At 53.8% G+C, this 16602-nt stretch overlaps 1 protein-coding gene across 2 annotated transcripts in view; it reads left to right on the top strand.

The window, feature by feature from the left end:
- Positions 1 to 3033: 3033 nt before the first annotated feature.
- LOC146863618 (gamma-secretase subunit APH-1A-like) overlaps positions 3034 to 16602 on the top strand; it is a 115386-nt gene continuing 101817 nt past the window's right edge. The window contains exon 1 of one of the 2 annotated variants that reach the window (XM_085627664.1): positions 3034 to 3107. Coding sequence is in view for 1 of the 2 variants with exons in the window: in XM_085627662.1 (XP_085483788.1) it covers positions 4302 to 4414 (113 nt within the window). In the remaining variant the exon portion in view is untranslated. Of the gene's footprint in view, positions 4415 to 16602 lie in introns of both variants that reach the window. The other variant, XM_085627662.1, reaches the window with a different exon arrangement.

Here is a 16602-nt window from a genome sequence, read left to right as displayed (position 1 = left end):
CCTGGTGCCTAGTAGGATTTTCTGCCTCCCCCTCCCGCCTAGGGGCAGAAAGGCCAAAAAATACATAAATATAATTTAACCACCTTGGAAGCGACCTTTGGCCAAGGGGTTGCTTCCATCTGCAATAAAAAAAAACCCTGGTGCCTAATGGGGTTTTCTGCCGCCCCTGGGGGCAGAAAGACCACAAAAACGGCCCAATCACCCCCATGGGGGCTGAAAAACCATAAACAAAATGTTACCCCCTTGGAAGGGACCCTCGCCCAAGGGGTCGCTTCCATTTCATAAATACGAAAATCCGTGGTGCCTAGTGGGTTTTTCTGCCACACCAGGGGCAGAAAGGCCCAAAAAAGGGCCTATCTGCCCCCAGATGGGGCAGAAAAAACATGTCCAATGACTCACCGCCTTGGAGGCGACCGCTTCCATTACATATAAAATCAAATACCTGGTGCCTAGTGGGGTTTTCTGCCCCCCCTTGGGGCAAAAAGGCCATAAAAAGGGCCAATCTGCCCACCAGGGAGGGCGCTTCCATTACATATAGAATAAAATCTCTGTTGTCTATTGAGGTTTTCTGCCCACCCCCCCAGGAGCAAGGAAACCTACCTTACTCCGTGCACGCCTACAAGTAAATGGCTTCCAGAGCGTCCGGGGCTTCCTGATGACGTCGGCACGCTGTGCCCCGATCAATGCCACCGACAAGAAAGTTGACTTGGGCTTAAGAAGGCCTTTGTTGCAGAGAGCTGGACCTTGAGGGCAGCCTATTTTCTGCTTATTCTGCTCAGTCGTTGGCGCAGGATTTTGACAAGTTGGCCATGGTGGTACAGGATAGTTTGGAGTGTTCGGAGCTGCTGCCCGCCATGGAACGGCAGGCCAAGCTGCTGGCGGACATTTCTTCCGATATTATTTGTGCTTCAGCCATGTCCACTGGGGCCTTGGTGGCCGCCCGCCGTTCCTTATGGCTTAGGCAGTGGAAGGCTGATCCTGGGGAGAAAGCGACACTACTAAAATTGCCCTTTGAGGCTCAGGCTCTCTTTGGGATCAGTTTTCGGCCATTATTTCTAAGGCTTACAAGGAGCGGAAGCATGCCTTGCTTTATAAGGGTTGTGTTTCTTCTTCTGGTAAGGCTTGGAGTAGACCCTCCAGGTCCTCCAAGAAGCGTGAGTCCTGTCAATGTTTCTGGAGGAGAAGATTCCAGCCTAGGTTTTCTCCCAAGCATGCTGCCCCTACTCCTAAGGGGTCAGCCAAGAAGGGCCCCTGAAAATCACAGTCGGGAGGGTCTATGCCTGTAGGGGGCAGATTCAGGCATTTCCTTCCGGTTTGGCGTCTCGATGTTTCGGATATCTGGGCCCTGAACACTGTGGAGCACAGTTACCAGATCGACTTTTGGCAGATTCCCCCAGATACAGGCGTTCGTCGGACTCCTGTACTGGCCGCCAGTTGGCGACGGTTGGTGCTGTTGAAGGGGGTAGGGATTTACTTACAAAACAGGCCATTTACAGAGTGTCGGAGTCAGAAATCGGCACAGAGGCCTACTCCATTTTGTACTTGGTGCAGAAGGTCTCAGGAGGTTTTCAACCTAATCTGGATTTAAAGTGGGTAAACTCCTGGGTTCAGACTGTTCACTTCAGAATGTTGACCATTCAAGCGATTATTCCTCTGGTACGGCTGGGAGATGTTTTATCCTATTTGGATCTCGCGGATGCTTATCTTCATGGCCCTGTTGCAGCCTCCTCTCAGTGATTCCTGCGGGAGGTGGAGTGTTCCGGAAGGGGGGCGCTTTGTTTGTGAACTTTGTTCCTTCTAAGGGTGAGAAACCTTCTACGGCTACGTTGAGTCATTGGATTCGGTCTACGGTCCTAGTTGCTTGCAGGGATAAAGGGGTGGACCCTCCTATGGGGGTACAGGGCCCTTCTACACACAGTGTGGTGGCTATGGTGGCTGGATTGCAGGGTACCTTGGTGGTGGGAATCTGTAGGGCGGTGGCTTGGTCTTCCACTTTTGTCCACCACTCCCGGATTGCTGGTCTGGAACGTTTAGGTAATGTCCTGGGCTACAGGGCCTTGTCCCCTATGAAGGTGTAGGGGGTTTTTGTGTTGTGATTGGGGCACGTTGTCACAATCGTATTCTTCTTCGCTCAGTCGTCCGTCGCTGTTTTTTGCTTGCTCTGTCCTTACATGTTAAGAGGGAAGGCGAGGGAGGGACGGGAGGTAATGCGTCCATCACGTACTGATAATGGCATTACTGCCTGTCCTGCTCCCTGGCCTTCCTTCTAGATCCCGCCCGCTCTCCCAGTGCAGTCCAGCGGAGTGCTAGTTCGGCTTCTTTACGTACAGGAGGCGGTGGGGGTGGGTGGTGTTTTTTATGGGCTGGGGGTGGGTCTGGCGAAGGCGGAGGGTCTCACGTGTTAAGAAGGAAGGCGAGGCAGTGGGACTAGGAGTAATGCCATTATCGGTAAGTAATGGATGCATTTCACGCTAGTAACAATATTCTTTCGAGGTTCAGCAGAAGTAAACTTGGGGGCAGGGAGCTGTAGGGACGCACATTGGACATGGACAAATAGTGCCTGGGCAGCTCCCCCTCTTTTGCCCACTCCTTGTACCCAAGCTCTTCCAGGTGCCTGTTAATGATTGGCGGTTATGGCTAGCGCTTTGAAGCCATAGTTTAGCGTGAAATGGACCAGCTTTTCCCCATCGAGGTCAGCTGGATTTCGGTGCTCCGAAGGGCTGACTTAAGGTCTCAATGAGGCTTTCACTAGGATTAGGGTGAGGTCACCAGAGGGTGTCATACCACCAGAGACAAGCTTGTGCCCTGTCATTTTTTCACAAAGCCTGGTTTCATGAGTGTTGGATCAATCTGTTCAGTTTTGAATGAACTGTGACTACATCTCCCAGAATGCATTGTTTGCCCAGGGGAACCGCCAAGACAATGGTGCCCTGGTGTCGTGTGGTAACTTAGTCTAGGGTTTGTTTATGAAGGATCACAGCTGTGGGGCCCACAGAGATCGCCCATTTAAGCTTGGTGAGTGAGGCTGGATGTGATGTAACAGAGCACGAGACACCCGGAAGTGTCTGGAGAGCAGCGGAGTGAGCAGTGCAAGCGAGGAGCAAAGTGTGAGGGAGCGCTGCGAGGCGAGTGAGAGCAGGAGAGGCGCTGGAGCCAGAAGGGGGAGAAAGAGGAGGAGGGAGGGTGGACTCAGAGAAACAGGGGCCACAGTGAGGAGTGAAAGGAGGAGGAACTCAGCAAGTGAGGGAGAGATGGAGAGACAGCGGAGCAGCAAAGTGCGAGGGAGTAGGAGAGCGCTGCGAGGACAGTGAGGGCAGGAGAGGCGCTGGACAGACAGAGGGGGAAAGAGAGGAGAGCCACAGCAAGGGTGGGGGCCCGAAGAAACGGGGGCCGGAGTGAAAGGAGGAGGAACACAGCAAGGGCGGGGACCCTAAGAAACTGGGGCCAGAGTGAGGGGAGAACTTTTTCTAGCGTAGCGGTGCGCATGGAATCGCCTCCAGGCGCTTAGAGGATACAACGAGGTTGAGAGAAGGAGCAGAGAATGGAAAGGAGAATGTGAGAGTAAATAAAAGGAGACGGGGGTGGGCATCCAGGGGGCTGTGGGAGGGACTGTGAGGCGCAGAAGGGAGGGGTTGTGAGAGGGACTGTGAGGGGCACACAAGGGTCGGTGAGAGACGCACCGAGGGACTGTTGAAGGGACTGCTGGAGGGACTCTGAGAGGCATATGTGTGAGACATTCACCGAGGGAGTGTTATCAGCACCCCCGCCCCGGGAGCTGTGAGAAGCGCCCCAAAGGGCTGTGAACTGCACTACTAAGGACTGGGGAGACACCCCCAGGGACTGTGAGAGGGACTCTGAGACACACCGAGGGACTGGGAACAGCACCTGGAAGGTCTGTGGAAGGCACCACTGAGGACTGGGGAGACACCCCCAGGAACTGCGAGAGGGACTCAGACACACCGAGGGACTGTTATCAGCACCTGAATGGTCTGTGAGAGACGTCCTGGGGGGTGCTAGAAGCGCCGTGAACTGCACTACTAAGGACTGGGGAGACACCCCCAGGGACTGTGAGAGGGACTCTGAGAAACACGCAGAGGGACTGTGAACAGCACCTGGAAGGTCTGTGAGAGACGCCCTGAGGGCTGCTAGAAGCGCCCTGAAGGCACTGAGTCCTGGTGCCCCTGAGAGCCGCCCTCTCCGGAGTGTCTGCCCCGGCCGTCTCTCACCCTTGACTTGCGCCAGTCTCTCTCCGGCCGTCTCACAGATCACTTCTGTGACCCCTGACCTCTGAAGCAGCAGCCATGACCCTCCCCGTCTTCTTCGGGTGTGCCTTCATCGCCTTCGGGCCGGCCCTCGGCCTCTTCCTCTTCACGGTGGTCCGGGACCCCCTCCGCGTCATCATCCTCGTGGCAGGGTAAGTGCCAAGAAGCTGTGAATTTATTCTCAATAGCACCTCGATTCTGTGCTAGCGCCCAGCTGCGAAGCGCACCGGTCTCAAAGCGCTGCAATCTCAGGTTTTATTCACACTAAATAACTTTATCGACATCGGAAGGATGCATGGCCGAATACACCTGCAGCTATAGCACCTGTGACCTGCAGGGTCCGCAGCACTGAACAACCTTATAGGACCAATTAGGAATAATCACAAAGTGTCTGAATATGCGATATATATATTTGCCTCCCGCACCCTGGTTGGTGTGTCCCTCACCCTTGTCCCTCACCCTGGTTGCTGTGTCACTCACCCTGGTTGCTGTGTCACTCACCCTGGTTGCTGTGTCACTCACCCTGGTTGCTGTGTCACTCACGTCACTCACCCTGGTTGCTGTGTCGCTCACCCTGGTCGCTGTGTCGCTCACCCTGGTTGCTGTGTCGCTCACCCTGGTTGCTGTGTCACTCACGTCACTCACCCTGGTTGCTGTGTCGCTCACCCTGGTTGCTGTGTCGCTCACCCTGGTTGCTGTGTCGCTCACCCTGGTTGCTGTGTCGCTCACCCTGGTTGCTGTGTCGCTCACCCTGGTTGCTGTGTCGCTCACCCGTGTCGCTCACCCTGGTTGCTGTGTCGCTCACCCGTGTCGCTCACCCTGGTTGCTGTGTCCCTCACCCGTGTCGCTCACCCTGGTTGCTGTGTCCTCACCCTGGTTGCTGTGTCCCTCACCCGTGTCGCTCACCCTGGTTGCTGTGTCCCTCACCCGTGTCGCTCACCCTGGTTGCTGTGTCCCTCACCCGTGTCGCTCACCCTGGTTGCTGTGTCCCTTATCCTTGTCACTCACCCTGGTTGCTGTGTCCCTTATCCTTGTCACTCACCCTGGTTGCTGTGTCCCTTATCCTTGTCACTCACCCTGGTTGCTGTGTCCCTTACTCTTGTCACTCACCCTGGTTGCTATGTCCCTCACCCGTGTCGCTCACCCTGGTTGCTGTGTCCCTCACCCGTGTTGCTCACCCTGGTTGCTGTGTCCCTTATCCTTGTCACTCACCCTGGTTGCTGTGTCCCTTATCCTTGTCACTCACCCTGGTTGCTGTGTCCCTTATCCTTGTCACTCACCCTGGTTGCTGTGTCCCTTATCCTTGTCACTCACCCTGGTTGCTGTGTCCCTTACTCTTGTCACTCACCCTGGTTGCTGTGTCCCTTACTCTTGTCACTCACCCTGGTTGCTGTGTCCCTCACCCTTCTGGCCGCTTTCCTACCCGGCAGGACGTCTCTTTCAACCGTTTATCCATAGCATCCCTTTAGAGTGTTTATATCGGAAACACCACTACGGAACTTTAACCCCTTCAGTGCCCATGACGAGCTGGACTCGTCATGGGCTGCGGTGGCGCTGTGCCCATGACGAGTCCAGCTCGTCATGAACTCCGCCCGCTAATGTTAAGCGCGGCACTGGGCGGGGAAAGGGGCGGGCATGCAAGGGGTTAACAAAATGTATTACCTTGTTAACCCGCAATCACTGAAACTTTGTATCCTTATCCAGTGCCTTGAGAGCAGCGACTGTTTGTTTATTCCTACGAAAGGTTACACGCATGGCTTGAACATACATACAGAGCCTATTTACACACAGTGCGGAACCATCTCTATTTTTAGTCTGTCTTTACGAATACGGGCTACATTTCAATTTATTCGTTACAGAACCTTACTCCAGACACATCGTATCTATATACCATTGGTTTTATTATCCAATACATTCTTCCTGGTCCATAACCACGATTAAGCCTAGGCCCCTCGGATTACAGAAACTTCTAGAATTTACGCCCTGAAGAAGGTGGCACCCGCATCAAAGGGTGATTGCACAGAAACGCGCGTTGGCGTGTCTTGTTGTTTCTTTTGTCTTCCAGATCGACTCCAACAATGTATACCAACCTACTGTTGAGACGATTTTGTTGACATATTGTAGGAACTGGGGTCACCAGTTCCCCCTGACAGGAAACGCACGCAATGACTGACACCACACCAGTGAGTTTGAGTAAAAATCAAATAGCTTTTATCTAGATCAGAATCAGGGTAATCGATAATCACGGTATCTCTATTTCATCAAGGATAAACATGTCATTGGAGGCAGCTAATCAACATCTCCCTCTGCAAGAGTAAACCACTCCTTTTGCAGTACTAAACATTTCAGTATAAATCCGACAACATCTCATTAAGCAAGAATAAAACCTTTCGCCAGGCAGGAATAAACATCTCATTTAACCTGGGTAGCATTAGCTCTCTCAAACAGTATTTCCTTAGGCAAAAATAACCAGCTCATCAGGCAAGGATGAGCATTTCATGAAGCAAGAATCAACATGGCATCGGGCCGGAATGTCCACAGTTCCTGGGGCAAGAACAACTTTTCCCTAATCGGGCCTGGCAATAGCCTGTAAGGAACTATCCTTTTTCTTCGGCTCCCTCAGGGCCCTTGCAGCGTACTGCGGGCAGATCGGGGGCTCGCTCTCCCTGGAGCCCCTCTCGCCAGCAGTGCGGGCTTCCTGGCAGTGCCCGGGATCAGCAGGGGTTACGTGGGGCCTCCGGCGGGTCTGGATTAGGCCAGGGAGCCCCGCGCTGTCAGGAAGCCGGGCCCGGGCCCTCCGATAGCTCCTGGGGCCCTGGGACCAATGCAGCAGGCCTCGGTGAAGGCACGCCCGCAGCCGCCAATGGCAGCGCGGCCTGCGGAGGCGCGGTCGCGAGGGCCAATGGGTGTGCGGCAGGGGCGGAGTCCAGGAGGACGCCCACGTCCCGTGAGGCGGGATGACGGCCTCAGGGCCTAGCGCGGCCCACTGTGGATTCCGGCGGCCCTCTCCTGACCGAGGGCCGTCGCGAGGGACAAACAGCGGCCAGGCCCACGTCGGGGGAAGCGCCCAGGTCGCGACGGCGATGGCGGAGCCCCGAACCCCTCAGAGGCCCCGGGGATGACAGCGGCACTCCGCCCACGCGGCTCCGGGCTGCGACGGTGAGTTCGCCTGCAGCGCCTCTGCAGGGGGGGCTTCGGGAACAGTTCAACAGTTCTGGCAATATCGCTGGTAACACAGCGCTTGGGGGAAAATACAGTACTTTCTTGGCACTTCAGTTCTGGGCAGGAGTCCAGCGCTTCTCCAGGCACAGCAGGGGAGCGCGGAGAAGCAGCGCAGTTCGGTTCAGCTTTAGGCAGGTTAGCAGTTCAGGCAAGGCAGGACAGGCCACACGACAGTGGCAGGTCAGCAAAGGGGACCCAGGTGGAGTCAGGGAGCGCAGGGGTGACACAGCGCCAATACCTGGTTGATCCCCCAGTAGTCCTGTGGGCAGTTAGAGGGTCTTCTCGGCGCGTGGTGGTTCCTGCGCCCTTGGTAGGGGATTTCTTGAGGGGGGGGTGGGTTGAGTTGGTGGCTGAAGGCAGGATAGTCTCAGTAGGTCACTGCAGATGGTCCCTGGGTTCCCCTCCCGCCGGGCCAGATCAGTGTGGCTAGTCCAGTGTTCCTGACACAGCTTGGAATTTAATTTCCAGGGTGTGAATAATATACTGCCATTTAAGTGTGTAATACGATGGTTTAAATGGCCCAAGTCATCCAAATGATTAAGTCTAAATAATATGATTTGAATTAAAAAAATGTATTCATTATTTTTATTCTTTTTGCTGCCTTGGTGGTGGCGCTAACACTTGCGTTACAGTAATTTTGGATGTATTCATATTCTTATTTGGTTTATCCTGTTCCAATATGGCGCTGAGGTTTAGTTGCGGTATGTGCGGAGTCCTTTTTTACTTTCTATACCTTTTTAGGGCGTCCTTATACTCCGCACCGGTGAAACGGTGTTTTGAAATCGCTGCTAGCACACAATTAACTTGCCGTGCGGTATTTGAATTCCGGTAAGCGTTTTGGGAATTTTTATTTGACTTGGCCGTGCGATTGCTAAGCGCTTTACATTGGTATTTATCCCGTTATGTAACTTTCAATTCCCGACTCTAATTTTACGAGGCGCAAGGCGGGAATACTTGGACCGTATGATTTGCTCATTCTGTCGCATCTGAGTGACTGACTTTATATAGTCATAACAGCGCGTGAAATTCAAACCAGGTATTAAGGCTATGGTCTTTTTCTTTTCTATATTAGGCGTTTTATATCGCCATTGATTTAGTCATGTAAATTTCAAATATCCAACTCTTATTTTGTGAGGTGTTTGGTCCGTATAATTATCTCAATTTGTGACTGATTTTTCACGGTCAGAATAGCGCGTGTGATTTAAACTAGGTATTAAGGCTAAGCTCTCTTTCTGTCTTTTCTTATTATTTAGTGTTTATGTAACAGTTACATTGGTTAGCAATAGAAAATCACTTTGCCCCTTATCTTTCCGTCGTTCAGCTTGGATATAATACGGGCATAATATAAAGAGGATTTACTCGCTTTGTGGCCCCCCAGGTCAGTGATGCCCCAACTGACTAAAAAGATTCCCTCCTTCCCTTATATATGCCCAGGTCAGGTGACCACACTCTCAGGCGGCAAAAAGCAGACCCCTCCCCTGTTCTGGAAGGTTCCAGGAGCTTCCCTATTCTAACTACGGGAGAAAAAGGCGGGCTGGTGTTGCAACAATGTTTAGGGTCCCAGCCAGCTCCTGGCAACTAGGGTGCTACTAAAAAGACCACTCCGCAGTAGCAGGGGCCTGTGGCAGCCATCTTGGGGGAAGAGAGCACCTGCACCTTAGCATTGATTAGCAATGGGAAGGCGCTCTGAGACCTACGGCCAACGAAAAAGAGGGTGGAAAAAAATGAGGCACGGCTGACAGGTCTAACACATACATTGTATGCTTTGGAGATGAATGTGTTGTATAGTATTAGGTTGTGAATGGTTGTTATCGTATGCAAGGATTGTATGAATGAGATGCGTTAGGCTGTCCATTTAAATGACCTTTCTGATGGGGCCATTATTGATTTTTGCATATACTTTTTACATTGTACCAAGTCATTTTGATGTACAGTCACTTTTGTACATACTAACATAGATACAAATAAATATTGTCAATCCTAGTTGTTACACCTTTCTTGTGTTATTCATACGGTCTAGCCTGAGTGATTTTTTGATACCATGACATTTTAGTCCCTCCATTATCATTTAGAAAGGCAGAGCAAATCTTTTTGCATTACTGTGTCCTTCACCCTTGTCACTCACCCTGGTTGCTGTGTCCCTCGCCTTGGTTGGTGTGTCCCCTCGCCCTGGTTGGGTGGCGTGCCCCCTCACCCTGGTTGGTTGGCGTGTGCCCTGGTTGGTTGGCGTGCCCCCTCGCCCTGGTTGGTTGGCGTGCCCCCTCGCCCTGGTTGGTTGGCGTGCCCCCTCAACCTGGTTGCCTGGGAAGGTGTCGCTCTTGGGCCTTAGCTGATTGGAGGGTGTCGCCTCACCTTGGTAGCATGGGTTTGGGCTCCTTGACTCTCCCAGGGTGTCTCCCTGGTTGCTTGACTGCATGAAAGCATCTCCCTTACTCAGGTCTCCTGACAGACGTCTCTCGCACTCCCGTTGAACCATAGAGGGGGTCCTCCGCTGCCCTGTGCTTGCACGGAAGAGGTTTCCCTCACCGCTCTAGTCTTGCCTAGAGGATGTCTCTTTTCCCTGGGTGGTGCCACCTCCTGCCCCATTTGTTTGGGTAGAGGCGTAGCTTCCAGCAGCCATCGCCCCTTGGAAGGTCTCCCCCCATTTTTTCGTGTTCGTGCTCTGATGTGGGGTATCTTACTAGCTTTATTAAGGGGTTGTTCCTACCACTTAGTATCACAGTATAACGTTAGGGGCTTTTCTCACTCCCTTTGCTAACGTGGCACGTGTCTCCACAGCGGTATAGATCTCCTTCACTTTCTTCCTCAGACTCCCCATATTCATTGAGGGGTCTCTCTCTATTCCAATGATTGCATTGAGGGGTCTCCCTCTGCCTCCTTAGTAACTTAAAGGGGGTCTCCCTCTAGTCCAATGATTGCTTTGAGTGGTCTCCCTCTGCCTCCTTAGTAACTTGAAGGGGTCTCCCTCTATTCCCATGATTGCTGTCTCCTTTAGTAATTTGAAGGGGGTCTCCCTCTATTCCCATAATTGCATTGAGGGGTCTCTCTCTGCCCCCTTTGTAATTTGAAGGGGGTCTCCCTCTATTTCAATGATTGCATTGAGGAGTCTCCCTCTGCCTCCTTAGTAACTTGAAGGGGGTCTCCCTCTATTCCAATGATTACATTGAGGGGTCTCCCTCTGCCTCCTTAGTAACTTGAAGGGGGTCTTTCTCTATTCCAATGATTGCATTGAGGGGTCTTCCTCTGCCTCCTTAGGAACTTGAAGGGGGTCTTTCTCTATTCCAATGATTGCATTGAGGGGTCTCCCTCTGCCTCCTTAGTAACTTGAAGGGGGTCTCCCTCTATTCCAATGATTGCATTGAGGGGTCTCCCTCTGCCTCCTTTGTAACTTGAAGGGGGTCTCCCTCTATTCCAATGATTGCATTGAGGGGTCTCCCTCTGCCTCCTTAGTAACTTGAAGGGGGTCTCCCTCTATTCCAATGATTGCATTGCGGGGTCTCCCTCTGCCTCATTTTTAATTTGAAGGGGGTCTCCCTCTATTCCAATGATTGCATTGCGGGGTCTCCCTCTGCCTCCTTTGTAATTTGAAAGGGGTCTCCCTCTATTCCAATGATTGCATTGAGGGATCTCCCTCTGCCTCCTTAGTAACTTGAAGGGTTTCTCCCTCTATTCCCATGATTGCTGTCTCCTTAGTAATTTAAAGGGGGTCTCCCTCTATTCCCATAATTGCATTGAGGGGCCTCTCTCTGCCTCCTTTGTAATTTGAAGGGGGTCTCCCTCTATTCCAATGATTGCATTGAGGGGTCTCCCTCTGCCTCCTTTGTAACTTGAAGGGGGTCTCCCTCTATTCCAATGATTGCATTGAGGGATCTCCCTCTGCCTCCTTAGTAACTTGAAGGGTTTCTCCCTCTATTCCCATGATTGCTGTCTCCTTAGTAATTTAAAGGGGGTCTCCCTCTATTCCCATAATTGCATTGAGGGGCCTCTCTCTGCCTCCTTTGTAATTTGAAGGGGGTCTCCCTCTATTCCAATGATTGCATTGAGGGGTCTCCCTCTGCCTCCTTAGTAACTTGAAGGGGTCTCTCTCTCTATTCCCATGATTGCATTGAGGGGTCTCCCTCTGACTCCTTAGTAACTTGAAGGGGGTCTCCCTCTATTCCCATCATTGCATTGAGGGGTCTCCCTCTGCCTCCTTAGTAACTTGAAGGGGGCCTCCCTCTATTCCCATCATTGCATTGAGGGGTCTCCCTCTGCCTCCTTAGTAACTTGAAAAGGGTCTCCCTCTATTCCCAGGATTGCATTGAGGGGTCTCCCTCTGCCTCCTTAGTAACTTGAAGGGGGGTCCCTTAGTTTGTTGCACTGAAAGGGCCTCTGTACATCTTAATTAAATGGATGGGGTCTCTCTTTGTTCTCATGGTTGCATTGAAGAGGTCTTTCTATATCTGATTATTACCAATGGAGAGGTCTCCCCTGTTCTCATGGTTGCATTGCTGGGGTCACCACCTGTCTCTCTAGTTCCAGTGAAGGGGTCTGCTCTACCCCCTGGTTCCATCAAAGGAGTCGTCTCCCCTCCCCTGTTTTTGAAGCAGTCTCCACCCTGTTTCCCTGGTTGCATTGAAGGAGTCTCCCCCTGTTTCCCTGGTTGCATTGAAGGAGTCTCCCTCCCCGTTTCCCTGGTTGCATTGAAAGTGTCTCCCTCCCCGTTTCCCTGGTTGCATTGAAGGAGTCTCCCTCCCCGTTTCCCTGGTTACATTGAAGGAGTCTCCCTCCCCGTTTCCCTGGTTGCATTGAAGGAGTCTCCCTCCCCGTTTCCCTGGTTGCATTGAAGGAGTCTCCCTCCTCGTTTCCCTGGTTCCATTGAAGGAGTCTCCCTCCCCATTTCCCTGGTTGCTTTGGAGACTTCCCCCCCCGTTTCCCTGGTTGCTTTGGAGTCTTCCCCCCCGTTTCCCTGGTTGCTTTGGAGTCTTCCCCCCCCGTTTCCCTGGTTGCTTTGGAGTCTTCCCCCCCCGTTTCCCTGGTTGCTTTGGAGTCTTCCCCCCCCGTTTCCCTGGTTGCTTTGGAGTCTTCCCCCCCCGTTTCCCTGGTTGCTTTGGAGTCTTCCCCCCCCCCGTTTCCCTGGTTGCTTTGGAGTCTTCCCCCCCCCCGTTTCCCTGGTTGCTTTGGAGTCTTCCCCCCCCCCGTTTCCCTGGTTGCTTTGGAGTCTTCCCCCCCCCGTTTCCCTGGTTGCTTTGGAGTCTTCCCCCCCGTTTCCCTGGTTGCTTTGGAGTCTTCCCCCCCGTTTCCCTGGTTGCTTTGGAGTCTTTCCCCCCCGTTTCCCTGGTTGCTTTGGAGTCTTTCCCCCCCGTTTCCCTGGTTGCTTTGGAGTCTTCCCCCCCCGTTTCCCTGGTTGCTTTGGAGTCTTCCCCCCCGTTTCCCTGGTTGCTTTGGAGTCTTCCCCCCCGTTTCCCTGGTTGCTTTGGAGTCTTCCCCCCCGTTTCCCTGGTTGCTTTGGAGTCTTTCCCCCCCGTTTCCCTGGTTGCTTTGGAGTCTTTCCCCCCCGTTTCCCTGGTTGCTTTGGAGTCTTTCCCCCCCGTTTCCCTGGTTGCTTTGGAGTCTTTCCCCCCCGTTTCCCTGGTTGCTTTGGAGTCTTTCCCCCCCGTTTCCCTGGTTGCTTTGGAGTCTTTCCCCCCCGTTTCCCTGGTTGCTTTGGAGTCTTTCCCCCCCGTTTCCCTGGTTGCTTTGGAGTCTTTCCCCCCGTTTCCCTGGTTGCTTTGGAGTCTTTCCCCCCCGTTTCCCTGGTTGCTTTGGACTCTTCCCCCCCCCCCCCCCCCATTTCCCTGGTTGCATTGGAGTCTTCCCCCCCCCCCCCCCCCATTTCCCTGGTTGCATTGGAGTCTTCCCCCCCCCCCCCGTTTCCCTGGTTGCTTTGGAGTCTTCCCCCCCCCCACCCCCCCGTTTCCCTGGTTGCTTTGGAGTCTTCCCCCCCCCCCCCCCCCGTTTCCCTGGTTGCTTTGGAGTCTTCCCCCCCCCGTTTCCCTGGTTGCTTTGGAGTCTTCCCCCCCCCGTTTCCCTGGTTGCTTTGGAGTCTTCCCCCCCCCGTTTCCCTGGTTGCTTTGGAGTCTTTCCCCCCCCCCCCATTTCCCTGGTTGCTTTGGAGTCTTCCCCCCCCCCCCCCCATTTCCCTGGTTGCTTTGGAGTCTTCCCCCCCCCCCCCCATTTCCCTGGTTGCATTGGAGTCTTCCCCCCCCCCCCCCCATTTCCCTGGTTGCATTGGAGTCTTCCCCCCCCCTGTTTCCCTGGTTGCATTGGAGTCTTCCCCCCCCCCCCGTTTCCCTGGTTGCATTGAAGTATTCCCCCGTTTCCCTGGTTGCATTGGAGTCTTCCCCCGTTTCCCTGGTTGCATTGGAGTCTTCCCCCGTTTCCCTGGTTGCATTGGAGTCTCCCCCCCCCCCCCGTTTCCCTGGTTGCATTGGAGTCTCCCCCCCCCCCCCCGTTTCCCTGGTTGCATTGGAGTCTCCCCCCGTTTCCCTGGTTGCATTGGAGGAGTCTCTCGCTGGCTGCACTGAAGGAGTCTCGACCTGTTGCCCTCGTTGCGTTGAAGGAGTCTCGACCTGTTGCCCTGGTTGCATTGAAGGAGTCTCGACCCGTTTCCCTGGTTTCATTGAAGGAGTATCTCCCCGTTTCCCTGGTTGCATTGGAGGAGTCTCTCGCTGGCTGCACTGAAGGAGTCTCGACCTGTTGCCCTGGTTGCGTTGAAGGAGTCTCGACCTGTTGCCCTGGTTGCGTTGAAGGAGTCTCGACCTGTTGCCCTGGTTGCGTTGAAGGAGTCTCGACCTGTTGCCCTGGTTGCGTTGTAGGAGTCTCGACCTGTTGCCCTGGTTGCGTTGAAGGAGTCTCGACCTGTTGCCCTGGTTGCGTTGAAGGAGTCGTGCATTGAAGGAGTCTCCCCCGGTTTCCCTGGTTGCATTGAAGGAGTCTCCCCCGGTTTCCCTGGTTGCATTGAAGGAGTCTCCCCCAGTTTCCCTGGTTGCATTGAAGGAGTCTCCCCCAGTTTCCCTGGTTGCATTGAAGGAGTCTCCCCCAGTTTCCCTGGTTGCATTGAAGGAGTCTCCCCGGTTTCCCTGGTTGCATTGAAGGAGTCTCCCTCCCCAGTTTCCCTGGTTCCATTGAAAGGATATTTCCTTGTTCAATTGGTTGCATTGAGGTTGTCTCCCTCTGTCCCTTGGATGCATTGAAGGAGTGTTCATCTGGAGCCCACAGGTGTGAGCCCCTCTGCAGTCAGCCAGCAGTGGGAGGAGTCCCCCACCCCCTTCCACCCTCCGGTGTGAGCTCCTCTGCAGTCAGGCAGCAGTGGGAGGACTCCTCCACCCCTTCCACCCTCCGGTGTGAGCTCCTCTGCAGTCAGGCAGCAGTGGGAGGACTCCTCCACCCCTTCCACCCTCCGGTGTGTGTGCCCCTCTGCAGTCAGCTAGCAGTGGGAGGAGTCCCCCACCCCTTCCACCCTCTGGTGTGAGCGTCCCTGCAGTCACCCGGCAGTGGGAGGAGTCCCCCACCCACTTCCGCCCTCTGGTGTGAGCTCCTCTGCAGTCAGGCGGCAGTGGAATGACTCCTCTACCCCCTTCCACCCTCCGGTGTGTGCTCCTCTGCAGTCAGCCGGCAGTGGGAGGACTCCTCCACCCCCTTCCACCCTCCGGTGTGTGCTCCTCTGCAGTCAGCCGGCAGTGGGAGGACTCTTCCACCCTCTGTTGTGAGCTCCTCTCCAGTCAGGCAGCAGTGGAATGACTCCTCTACCCCCTTCCACCCTCCGGTGTGTGTTCCTCTGCAGTCAGCCGGCAGTGGGAGGACTGCTCCACCCCCTTCCACCCTCCGGTGTGTGCTCCTCTGCAGTCAGCCGGCATTGGGAGGACTCCTCCACCCCTTCCACCCTCCGGTGTGTGTGCTCCTCGGCAGTCAGCCAGCAGGGAGAGGAGTCACCTGAAGAACCAGAATAACCCACTTACTGGGTCTCCATACCCTCCATACATAGTAAAAGGAGACACAGGAGCCTTCGTCTGCAGGAGGAACCCAGATTTATTCAAATAGCCCGGGCTATGGAACAGAGTCCCAAGCTAGTCGGAGACAAAACCCAGGAGGCTGCTGCTTTACTCCGCAGCTTACAAGCCTTTTATACTTTTTCACTGCAGTCTTTTGGCTTTTAGTCCATTGTTCAATCAGGGCAGTGTTTGCAGTTGATAACCAGATCCAGACGATGTTTGTAGGTGGTGACCTGGTCAAGGCTTGGTACACAAATCATTGTTCACTCAGTGTGATCAAAGCTGGTCGTTCAGGTCATTGTTTAATCACCCTGATCAAGGCCCAGCAGACAGACCATTGTCCAGATAACCTGATCACGGTGTCAAGGATGTTTACCAGGCTGGGAGAGGAGATGGAAAACAAATCTTTTACCCAGGGCTTGAGTGTCTCATTCTGTTGAACTGCAAAGAACAGGGGGGTTGGGTGTGCGACAGTTCCTGGGCAGAAATGCAGGCTGCAAGATGGTTTTTCTCGTGTCAGTTAGAATTTTCCCAGGTATCAGCAGAAACGACCAGGTGGGTCGTGTGGAAGTGTTTGACACGAGATGACAATGAAAAAACAAGCATTGGCATAGCCAATAGGTCTCGCCTTTGGGACCTTCTAAGTGTTTAGCCATGCAACAGTTGCATAACTAAATACTTATAAGGTCCCAAAAGCGAGACCTAATGGCTATGCAAAGCGGCGGTGGGGCCGCGAAAGTGAAAGTGATCGCGATCACGATCAAACATCAAAGCGGCCGCAAAAGTGAAAGTAATTGCGGTAAAGCGCGGCGCGCGCGCCCGGGCACATGCACTGTAGCTCTAGGCTGGCCTGGTAGCACTTTTTGGAGCCCTCTCAATAAGTCTCGCCAGACCAGCGCATGCGCTGGGTCAGGCGAGACCTAACAATGGAGTCTCGGTACAAATTATGCTGATCAGAAGAACACTTTTCCTCAACCCCATTCCCTTCCACCCTACGGTGTGTGCTCCCCTGCAGTCAACCAGCAGTGGAAGGACTCCTCCACCCTCAGGTGTGAGCTCCTCTGCAGTCAGCCAGCAGTGGGAGGAGTCCCCCATTCCCCTCCACC

This window comes from Triturus cristatus, chromosome 2_1, assembly GCF_964204655.1.
Source record: "Triturus cristatus chromosome 2_1, aTriCri1.1, whole genome shotgun sequence".
In the NCBI taxonomy this organism is placed as follows: domain Eukaryota; kingdom Metazoa; phylum Chordata; class Amphibia; order Caudata; family Salamandridae; genus Triturus; species Triturus cristatus.
The sequence above is the reverse complement of the archived record's forward strand: the minus strand, read 5'-3'. Positions and strand labels throughout refer to the sequence as shown.